Source organism: Equus caballus, chromosome 4 (assembly GCF_041296265.1).
Source record: "Equus caballus isolate H_3958 breed thoroughbred chromosome 4, TB-T2T, whole genome shotgun sequence".
In the NCBI taxonomy this organism is placed as follows: domain Eukaryota; kingdom Metazoa; phylum Chordata; class Mammalia; order Perissodactyla; family Equidae; genus Equus; species Equus caballus.
The window spans coordinates 64,393,971-64,406,004 of NC_091687.1; the positions used below are offsets into that span (position 1 = coordinate 64,393,971).

General features: G+C 40.9%; 1 protein-coding gene across 2 annotated transcripts in view; it reads left to right on the forward strand.

Annotated features, from left to right (window-relative positions):
• Window positions 1-12,034, forward strand: part of CHN2 (chimerin 2) — a 287,377-nt gene that overhangs the window by 152,588 nt on the left and 122,755 nt on the right. For both annotated transcript variants that reach the window (XM_023639441.2, XM_070264752.1), the window contains exon 3: window positions 1,417-1,472. In XM_023639441.2, coding sequence (XP_023495209.1) covers window positions 1,417-1,472 — 56 coding nt within the window. The remainder of the gene's footprint in view (window positions 1-1,416; window positions 1,473-12,034) is intronic.

Here is a 12,034-nt window from a genome sequence, read left to right on the forward strand (position 1 = left end):
TCCATGTAGCCTCTCTCACGGCTTAAGGAGCGCATGAGCCCTACTGTGATAGTCAGTGGAATGTCCACAATTATTTCTCTATCTTTGGCTAACTCTTCCTCACGTTTCTTCTTTTACAAGAAGCCTTCTCTCACCCTATCTCCCATACATGGGTCCAGTTGTCCTTAAGTGACACAGGCATCATCTTTAGTGTGGGCAAACTAAGCTTAGAAATGTGGCACATTACAACATCTATAAGAGGGTGAGGCAGTCTCTTCTCTGTGCTAAAGCTGGATAGTCTACACCTAATTAGGTAAGAAAATGACTACGTTGAGCCGAAAGCATTGGGGACCCATAATTACAAAACACAGCCCATCATTTTCATCTCTGTTTCCACATAACCATCTGCCCTTCCATTGAAATTTATTTTTTATTTTTAGATCTAAGAATAAATCAGAAATTTTTGCTTATCTTATTACATTTTCTGGAAAGAGTTTATAGGACTGAGTTTTTAACTTTTCATAGATTATTCCATCTGAAATTAATTTTTCCCTCTCAAGATTCTGAAGATAACATCAACTAGGTTTGTATTCAATTTCTGTGTTCGTGGAAGTAGAACCCAGAGGCACCAGCATAGGCTAGTTTCCTTCTAACAGAGATAATAACCGGACTAGCTGAGCAGCAGAAAATCATTTGTTATAGTCTGAAAAATCACAAATTATAGTCTGATAAGCTGTATTTTTTTATGTGATTACCTGCTTTCCTCCATGCCCACGCCTGAAAGTCTGTCTTTAAAGTAGGATACAAGAGAATTATTTTTATTTAAGATATGAAAGAGCCCAAGAAAAAAGAATGACAATGGGTGGGAAATAGTCAAATAGATGAGAATTCATGGTGATAGGGCAAAAATGGAACTCATGAGAAGAGCAGTGACTTGGTGTTTCATTCTCTCACAGAATCAGTTGTGTCTTTGTACATAACTGTTAACGTTGCAGAGAAGGGCCCTCCTCTTCCAATGCCCGTCTTTCCTGCTCTGTCAGGAGACATCAGCATTGAAATTCAGGAATCCTATTATTATATGATCCTACTACTTAGTTACAAGTAGAATTTCAACTTTAAAATATTCAGAAGAATTTTAGTCGCATCTAGTCTTCCAAGAAAGCCATAAAATGAACAATGCCAGTAACAATTATGAAACTAAATTGGCCTTATAAGAAGGAAAAAAAATCAATTTTTCCAGTTTACATTCATGGTGACTAATTTCCATATAAATGATCTGACTTCATTCCTTCTAAAAATGTGCCAGTATCCTCTTTGCTTTTTGTTTGAAATATTTGCAGTTTTTGAGATGTACTTAGATGGAACTATTTGAAGGCATGTCGGTATGTGTTGCAGTTTTCTGATTATAATTATCTTTTTTTTTTTTTTTTTTGGCAGTGTATCAGTTACAGCAAGAGGCCCCTCGTCCCAAGAGGATCATTTGTCCTGGGGAGGTCAGTACTCAGCTATTTCCAATACACCTTGTTAAAGATGATAAATTGGCAGCACCATGTTGATGTTGAAGGGCTTTCAAGTTTCCTGGGAGTTGATTTCTTTAACGCTTGTTAGAATGTCACCAAATTTAACACCTGAAGACTCTATATTTTGAAATCAGGTGTTATTTTAAAAATACTAACAAACTAACTTGGAATCAAATATCTCACATTTTTAACCATTGCAGAGGCAAATGAAGCATCCTTGGTAAACTCCCCTAAAATGTGTATTTTGGCTGTTTTCCTTGTTCCTCCTTTTGATTCTTTTATCATTTTTTATGAGAGAATGCTTCCAACAGAGAAAATACAGAGAATAATAAATATCTGGGTACTCTCAACACCCCATATTTAGCAAATCTTTATGCTTTTAAATATTTACTTGACATTAAAGAGAAAGCCCTCCAAGAAAAGTGACTGTGTTTTTATTCTTGGCGATAAGCTTAAAAAATATATCGTCTCATAAAAATGCTTACCAGCCCACAGAACTTTCTCTATCCCTCCTTAGCTCATTAGTTCTCTTATCGTCTGGGCTTCCTGCAAGATTTGAAAGACAGCACCACAGCTCTATTTTCTATTGTCACATTGACCAGTTTCTTTAATAGCCAAACTAATATCCTTCAAACAAAGCTCCATGGCTCCTTGCTTATTTTTGTTATTATGACTTTGATTACATACAGAGTAGCAGATATCTTTTTAAATGTCACATCTGCCTTATCAGGGGGAAAAGGCTCCATTTCCAGCATTCTTGAGATTCATCCTTGAACATCAGTACTTCCTGGCAGACTGACCGGATATGGTCCTTAATCTGTCTCAAAGACTTAGGGACATACATGCCCACATCTAGAGCCAGCTTATCACTGTTTAATAAATGTTTCTATATAAAATTTTACTTCTATTGAAGGGTATTGAGATTTATCAAGTAATCTGAATTTTAATGCAGAGTAGACATTCTTATCCCAGGAATGTGGCTGGAGAGGAGAAAATATCTAATCCTTAAGGAACAATCCAGGGTGGAGTCAAATCTTTATTTGGTAGTCTTATCCTATCCTGTCACTCACCCTGCTGACTGTTGTCTTTGGTTACCCAATAAAATGCAAATAAGAGAAGAACAGGACAAATACAATTTTTTTGATGAGATGCTTTAAATAGGGTGTTTGTGGTGAGAATTAAGAAACAAGTTGTTAAAAATTCCTTCAGTCCTACTTTACATTTAGTATTTCTCCATCAGAAAACATATAACCAAGTGTAGGGAGCTGGAGGAGTTCAAATGTCTCCATAAAAAGAATATTTGTAAAGTTAGAATACAACTAAGGACTCTTCCCAGGGGTATTAATAGAAAGTTTCCAGGCACGGTTGGACACCAGAACTTGAAACCCAAGGAGGCAGTAAATATCCATTTGTTCATTTATTCAACAAATACATATGGAGAGCCTACACTGTTCTGACTTTGGTCGAGGTGTTGAGAATGCCCCAAAGAACTTGCCTCTTGGTACCTTTGAGTGTCATATTAAAAGAGAACAAAATCATAACATATGTAATTAGAGATATGGTTAAGATTTTTACCTCTGCATGTGTGTGGGTGAGTGTGTGTGTGTAAAAGAGAGAAGGAGAAAGAGAGAGAGAGAGTGCACTTGTTTGTTTCTCAGAATCCTTGGAACCATGTCGGTTGTCCTCTGAGGCAGGTGGACTGTCAGCAGTGGAGATGGGTGGGTTGAGATTAGCTTCACAGAAGCTCTGCCTAGGCTTCGGCTGAAACTCCTCAGACGTCCAGGGGGCTGAGGGTCCACTGCACATCTCTTTAATGTTGCACTTACGTCGGAAGGAAATGCCACAGACACCTTAGCAAAGCACAGCTGTGTGCCACAAGCCACGAGGCTCTGCTGTAGCTAAAGGACATGGTATATGTGCAGCTTTTTTTTCCTCTTGTCTGTCTTTTAAACCAAGTTTTCACCTTTCGACCTTTATCAATTTGATTCATTAATAAGCTATACCTGGTTGATGCTGGATTCATTGGTAGCTTGCCTCTAGAAATTCCATGCTCCCATTTCCGCCATGAAATCTAATATGAAATGGATATTCATCAGTTCCATTTCCTCGGCAGGCAGCATGGGGCCCATCCAGCCAGGCAGGTGTCAGGCGATAAAGGGTTGAGTGTGCTGGAAGAACAGGTGCTGTCTAGATGAGCGCCAGCAGGAGTGGTGACAGTTCCCTTTGTCCTCCTGTGCGACGTTAACTGCAAATAATTCCTGCCCAAATTGCTGGGCCTCCTAGGACTTGGCCTCCTTCTAGTGAGGGCACAGCCTCCTCTCGGACACTGGTGAAATGGCTGCTTCTGCTACAGATGGTGTTTAAGCAAACGTCTCTTTGCCTTGTGGCACACCTGCGTGCTCAGGGGACGTGCCTAACGAAGACAGAAAGCCTTTCAGGTTGAGTGTGTGGCCAGAGAGATTGAAGCTTTCTTAACACATTTACATAAAGCCATAAGGCTGTTTCTTTTGAACAATGAGTTATGATTTTTTTCTGTTTCTTTGCCATCTCACCCTTTCGCTAGCTATCAAGAGTTCACATTTTCCTTTTATGCACAGTCCTGCTGCCCTCCTTCTTAGTCATCAAACCCTCTCCTCTCAGCTACCTCTTCCCTTGCCCCGGCAAGCCTGCCCAGCTGTGCTACTCCAACGTACTCGATCTCTTGTTTCTCTAATGACTAATAACTTCCCAGACTATGGGCCTCTCTCAGGTTAGGATCTTCTTATTGAACGTGATGAATACCCACTTTAGAGCACCAAGTTAAGTCTGCAGTTACAGCGATATGGAACACTGTCGCTCAAGGCTACAGACTGATTCAGCAGGCAGAATCCAACAAGCTTTGCAAACCCAGGCAGGGAGCCCAGCTAGACTTCTTCTGAGTCCTTGCTCTACCGCTTTCTAGGTACCTCTCTTAGAGCCAAGCACTTCCTGTCTCGGGGGGATTAAGGTCTAACCCAAAGGCGAACATCGACTTTGTATCTAAATGAATCTAAATAGGATATCTGCGTCAAGTGTCTAGAATGGTGCCTGGCATATAATAGGTACTCAGTGTTCGTGATTCATGGCAGATTCAGAGACCTGTGAAGAGCAGCTTCTGAGACAGTCATTAGGGATAGGGTCAGCAATGACAGTAATCTCTGAATGTGAGGGCAAAAAAAGGCAACCATCAAGAACAAAGCAGGATGCCTGGGTCAGGAATTAAGCCACCAGGAAAAAAGATATGGAGAGTGAGGAACAGAGGCTACAAGCTGCTGAACAACGGCTCTGGCACCAATTAAGCCAGGTAGGTCAGTTACTGAAATAGCAGTCCATTGCTTTCCTGAGATTCATCGCTGTAAATTAATATTTATGGAGCAGCCGTGGCACCTGGCACTCTATTGGCATTTCCTGAGTGCTCCTTGCCAAGAGATTCAAACCATCCTCCAGTATGCAAAATTCTCACTTGTCCTCTCCATCAGTTATCAATCAGTCATTTCATAAGCATTTATTAATTACCAACTGTGTGCCTGGGTGGTCTGCCAGGAACTGTGCAGAATATGGACTCCCAAGTTTGCGTCTCTAGCTAAGACCTTTCCCCTGGGCTCCAAACATCTCGCTCCATCTGCCTGCTTGACCTCTTCAAGTAGACACCCCACAGGCCATCTCCAGACTAATGTTCAAAATAGAACTCGACCCCCTCCATTAAATGGCACCGAACTTCAGAAACCTGGACCTCTCACTTTCCCACACTCACCCTTTTCCCTTAGCAGTTGTCAAATTCACCTCCAAATATATCTTGCATTTGCCCGCTTTTCTCCCTCTCATTTCTTGCCTGGATTGTTGCAGTCCAGCAGCCTCCTGCCTGGTTTCCCTGCTTTCACTCTTGGCAGTCTCCTTTCAGCCCACATTGTCTCTCTCTCTCTCTCTCACACACACACACACACACACTCCATTCACCAAATAGGAGCCCAAAATCATCGTCGTTAAATATGAATCCAACAGTTTCAACAATTTCCCATTGCTCTTAAAAGAAAAGCAAGACCTCATGCTACGCCTCTGAGCCATGGTGTGGCTCCCGCATTCGACCCTGCCCTGTCTGCCCCATTCTTCTCAGAGCGCACTTCCGTGCAGCCCCACTACCTCTGCTCCCATTCGTCAAACAAACCACAATGTTGCTACTACAGGGCCTTTGAATTTGCCGTTTGCCTGGAATTCTGGTCCCCGAGTTCTCTGCATGTCCAGGTTTCAGGTCACAGTTCACCTAATAACAGAAGCTCTCCCTGAACCCCATAAAAATGAGCACTTCCCCAACCATCAGATCTTCTCTATCGTATCACCTTATCTGTCATACCACCCTGTTTATTTTGTTTGTAGTACTTAATACGCTCTCGAATACACTTTCTTCTCATCTTCAATTGTTTACTTGTTGCTTGTACATCTCCCTCCAGGAGAATAGAAGCTCCAGAGACTTCATCAATCTTTTTTCTTTTTTTGAGGAAGATTAGCCCTGAGCTAACATCTGCTGCCAACCCTCCTCTTTTTGCTGAGGAAGACTGGCCCTGAGCTAACATCCATGCCCATCTTCCTCTACTTTATATGTCAGACGCTTGCCACATGGCTTGCCAAGTGGTGCCACGTCCACACCCGGGATCTGAACCGGCAAACCCCAGGCCACCGAAGCAGAACGTGCACACTTAAACGCTTAGCCACCTGGCCGGCCCCTACTTCATCAATCTTTTTTTTTTTGATCATAGGTACTTCCTTAACATTGAGCATAGTGCCAAGTAGCAGTGGGCAATCAGTAAATATATGGTAAAATGATGAAAAAAAGGATAGAGATCACTAACAAAGGAATTTAGAATTCTCAAACTATTACTAATAGGATATCAGATTTACTCAATACTGTTATTAGGGTAGTGAGTTGGACTTTTGGCAGCTGTTAGAGTTCTTACTTAAACACAGACTAATATTTTTTCTTGGAGTATTCTAAATTTCTTTTTGGCCTTTCCAAAAGGCCAAAACATCAAGATTTACTTGCATGACTAATGTAAAGTCAAGTTCCACTAGAATTACGTAAAAATACACAAAAAGTAGGAATTCTTTTGTGACTGCAAATGATTTGGTGTCATTTGTCTTTCTTTTTTTGGAAATTGCTGTAGCAAATATGGGCTTATAAAAAGCAATTTCAGAAAGGGGAAATAAAATTATGTGCTATTATTTCAAATTGTTCTCCATTTTATGCAGCTTTACTTCCTCTCTCCCTTGCCATAAATAATCTATGTTGAACAAGTTTTTTTTTTTTAATGGGAAAGTGAATTGTAGAACCGAGATTTCCAGCATGTATGATCAGAACCAGCTTTTTTTTGGTGGTCAGAGGTTAAGCCAAGTACAGATGACACGGCCTATCTTAAACTGCAATAATACCATATTTTACCTCCTAGCAAATTATATTCATTTTTTAAATACCACTTTAAATGCTCTCCCTTTCTGTGCATTTTCTCTAGTTTTTGATGTTCTTAAATATCTACCCATTTCACTTTCTTCTTCCTTTATTTGTAAAAACTATTTTTTAAAGCCTACAAAAGCAATTCATTTTATCGTTATGCTTTTTAAATTTTGATTCACCAAACCTAGGCTTTACAGTCCTGTAGTCTTGTAGCTTTAGGCATTGATCTTGACTTGGGCATAGCTGGAAGATCTTAACAAGCCATATTGATTGGCCATATCATTCTCAACTAACTTAGTACATTTCAAATCACAGATTTAAAGTAAACTCAGAGAAGTTTTCTACTATTCTACCATCCTCTTCTTTTTCTTCTCTTACTCATTGAAAATGAATGTTTTTAAACCAGTGTGCATTTGAAGGAACAAGAAAACTTACTGATTCAAGACATCTAGACAAGACATGTCTCTAAAGTAATGAGATTCATTCTACAAGCCACAAACAGAAATCAATTCCATTACCTTTTAATTGGCTTTATGTGCACTAATCAGAAGGCTATTTCTTCCCTGGTAAGAAATATTTCTCTTCTTTTCATCCTGGACTTTCTCTGCTGGTCTCTTTTTCCCCCCTTAGTATTGACACAACCAAGAATAAAGGACTTTTCCCATCATTACTCCCCCCGGGCTTTCTTCTCCCTCCCTCTTGCCATCAGGATCTTTTCTTGATGTGATTTCATCCTGAGCTAGACTTGCTTTGCTTGTAGGCCTACTGTAGTCAAGGGGGAAATCCTTCTCATAAAACTAATGTTAGGAAAAATTTTTAGACATATGAGTTCTATTTTTTTCTAAATAAAAACTTTTTAAATGAAAACTCTTTCTTACTGCCAAGTGCTGTGATCTGCCAAAATACGTAACTCTCCAAAGAAGAATTCACTCTCTTTGGAATACTTTGAACTTCTTCGAATGTAAGGTGGACCCCGCATGTTTGCACCTAGAAAATATTGTCATTTCCCAGGTGATGTCAGGAGCAGTGCATAAGGGGCTCTCGAGGACAAGCTGCTGTAGGATTCAGAGGCATAAGGACTCCAAGCCAAGGGGACAGGCTGGCTGAACTGGAGAGGGCCACCAAGGAACACTATATATCCTGAAGCATAAGTTGAGGCAAAAGTGTAAGGTTTCTTCTTAAAACAAAATGAAGAAAATGAAGGGGGAGACTAAACAGTGATTGATAATAAGTAAAATTTCTTGAGAATCTTCCTTAGTCTCTCTGAGTGATTTTATTTCTGAAAATGTGTATTCCTTTGTATAATTACTAGAGATGAAATAGTCCATTGTGTAGTTAGTTGTTTTAGAAAAAAAGAATAACCGATAGCATCATGGATCACAACGCATGCTCTGTTATCCTGACCTAGTCTGTGACAGCCATAGCCCAGATGCCATCACTCACTGAGGGGGAGTGGGAGTGGGGTGGTCCAGACTGCGGGCACAATGGTTATGAGGAGCTGCTGGCTTTTATAGGGCCGACCTTACACATGCAAACAGAAAGCAAATATCTTACCTCCGCAGCAATTGCTATCTAGAGCAGCCGTCTGCTCTGTAACGCAGAGGCCAGGTCCAGCAAAATTTCAGGTGTGGCCAGGATCTTCTGGGAAAGGAAGCAGGTGCATAGCACTGGGCGTGCCAGTGAGGTTTTAAAGACATCCTTCACATTTTACTCACCTGGTTAAACGTTAACTGAGAAATAATGCTGATAAAGGCAGGTTACACTTTGCCCCAGGCAAGTCATGTCTACTAGGGTAGTGTGGCCTGACTAACCAAGCGCTGAGACATTTAAAAACAGATTTGTAACTTTGACTCTACTTTCCATCAGGAAAATGTGGATGGCACAATCTCAGGCTGTCTCCATTTTAATATGACCACCTGATCCTGCCTAATTATTTACTTGTTGTCAGTCTTTTAATAGCAACGAAAGCTAACGTATGTGGAGTACTTATTGTGCCCAAGCTCTGGGTTAAGAGTTCTACGTGTCCTGTGGCTCACGCCAGTCCTATGGGGATTGTTATCCCTCTCATTTTACAAGCAGAAACAAGACAAGTAGCACAGGAGGGGTAGAGCAAGATTTGAACCCGAACCAAATCCTGGACTGGGCTTCTAGCGCAGTGATTCTCAAAATGCGGTCCCAGGACGAGCAGCAACAGCATCACCTGGGAACTTGGCAGAAATGCAGACTCTCTGGCCCACCCCAGACCTGCTGAATCACAAACTCAGAGATGAGGCCCAGCAGTCTGGGTTTTCACAAGCTTTGCACGTGATCCTGATGCTCACCCAAGTGTGAGAGCCACTGTTGTCACCACTGTTCTCACTCCCTCTGCTTTCCATTTTATGTTGCCTCCCCTGTGCCCTAGGGTGGAAGAATCAAGACACTGTCTCCTGGTGATGCTCCCTGTTGGCCCAGCGCTGTGCTAGACCCTTCATGGACTTCAAAGTAGATGCCAAGTCACCCCAGAGCCTTCTTTTTTTCCCAGATATACTTCCTCCTAGATGTTGTTTTCCACTGTTTAAAAATATTCTGGTTCTGCCTTTCTTCTTTGCTATGTCTAGCTTTCCCACACCCTCGTATGTTGCAAAGGCCAAAGATGAACCCGTGCAGCCCTGTGGTCAGTGTTTAATTTAGCCTCTTTTCCTAGCCTACCTCCCAGTTCCTTATGCTTCTCAGTGTTATGTTTGCATTACTAATTAACAAAAATATTCAAAGTCAGTTCTAATGAGATGACTCATGCTCGTGTTCATTGATATTCTGTATATGCTATTATGAACTCCAGCTCCTTTTAGATGTTTTCCTTATCTTGTGGCTGAGCACAAACCCTTGCTGGATTTACTTTTGCTTCTAATGAACTTTTGTGTTAATATAAATGCCAAATCCTTTATCATTATGTCAGGAATACTTTCAATTATATTTCTATTTTTCAAGGGGCTAGTCTCTTTATTCAGTGGGTCATCATTCTGCTTAATGAGTATTGCTCAGTTCAGGATTGTAGGTGGCTAATTTGCTAATAAACGCTTGTCCAGCATTGGTGCTTTCCTGGCCCTGCTTCCTTGCCTCAGTCTACCACTCCCCTCATCGTCTCCAGGCTGACACTGACTGAGCCATTGGCAATCAACCATCTTTGGCTGTGTCCTTTGATAAATCATAGTTTCACTTGACATTAGCTCTAAGTACACTGTATCTCCCTGTCTTGTTGGACAGAATAGCAAGCTTTGCTTTAGCGATGGTATCTCTTTCTTCCTCCTTATTTACATGGTCGGTGTCATCTCCCTATCTACTGTGAAAGGAAATTAAATCGCCTTGGCACAGCCTGACAAAGGCATATTGCTTGCCATCCAGCACCTCGTGTCCTTCTAGGTAATTACACATCGATTGTTTGATGAAGTGTTCTCGTATCTCCCTGGGTATTTCTACCAAGTCTGTAATCACACTTTTCTGGTTGTCCCTTTGCTCTGCTGTGGTCCTTAGGGTTCCATGACTTCCTCAAGACCATGCTTAATGATGCTTCAGCAATATCTTTCAATTCAAGGATGCAGATCAGACCCCCTTAGTGTTCAGTATTCTCAGTAGTTTAACAATATAATTCAACCGTTTTCTACCTTAGTTCATTTTGATTTTTTAAGTTGGCATCAGTATGCCATAGATTAAAAATTAATGATTGTCTCCTCCCAGTACAGTAAGAGGTCGAAGGGCACAAACACAACGAGATGATTTCACCCACCATTAAAGCGAAAGGCCTTTGAGATATTGGCAAGCTCTGAGTTTCGAGCTAACTATACGATGTCCTGACACTGATTTTAGACAATGGAATATAACATTTGTTAGTCCAGCATAGGCAAACTATTGCCTGCTGACTATTTTTGTAAATAAAGTTTTATTAGAACACAGCGATGCTCCATCCTTTACATATCGTCTATGGCTGCTTTCATGCTCCCATGGCAAGTTGAGACAGAGACTGCTCAGTCCTCAAAGCCTAAAGTATTTACTATCTAGCCCTTGCCAGAAACAGTTTCCCAACCCATAGTCTTGCACTACAAGTAACTTTGGAGAGTGAGTTAACATATGTAAAGCACTGAGAATAGTGCCTGGCATTTATCTATGGGAAGCATTGGTCTTTAATTTCTGCCATCTCCCAAGCGCTATGTAAATGTTAGCAAAAAAGGAGAATTTTAGTCCTGTAATTTAGGATAAATTTGACCCTAAGCCATTTTAAGAAACGTTTTGGCCTTCACATTTAACACATGTAAATTGACGAAAGAGGCCAAGGCAGGCACAGTAAGCAGCTGCTCTTTCACCCGAATTCTCACAGCCACTTTCTCCTCATCAAGAAACAGTAGCCTGTTATAAAAGGTGGCACAGTGCTCCATAAGCAGGAAATTAAAACGGTGTGTGGAATCTGTTTATTTGGGAACACCACCTGAACATGTAAATAAACGCACTTTCTTTAATTTTAAGAACAAAGCTGGTGTTACCCTCCTATTAAAGTCTCTATGTTATTGAATTCTGATTAAAAATTTTCATGCCGAAGCATTTGAGGGAGAGTGCTATGCCTGCAATTTACTATGAAATACATCCAAAAAATAAAAGTTGGGTTAATGGATGGATAGAGGGATAAATAAATAGATACGCTATAAAGCAAGTAGAGTAAATGTTATAGAATCTAGGTGCTGTGTATAGGGGTGTTTGCTATAAAAATCCTTCAATCTTTCTGTATGTATGAAAATTTTCATACTAAAATGTCAAGAAGAGAAAACGAAGACAGTTTGTGCAAGAAGAGTAATGGCAGGATGTGCTGTGGCCCGGGGAACAAAAACGATCTCTTGGTGCACAACCCTGAACAGCAGGAGATGTCTCAGTGTCAGAGCTGCTGGAGGTGCCAGAAGGCCAGCTCAAGAATTTTTAACCCGGAAAAAATTTGTCAGAAAAAGAATTTGAAAGCAAAGACAATCATTAATAAGGCACTTTCACTCTTATTTATTACCATGTTGGGAATTATTTTGGAGGGAGCGCCTGTTTCAGAAATGCTAAA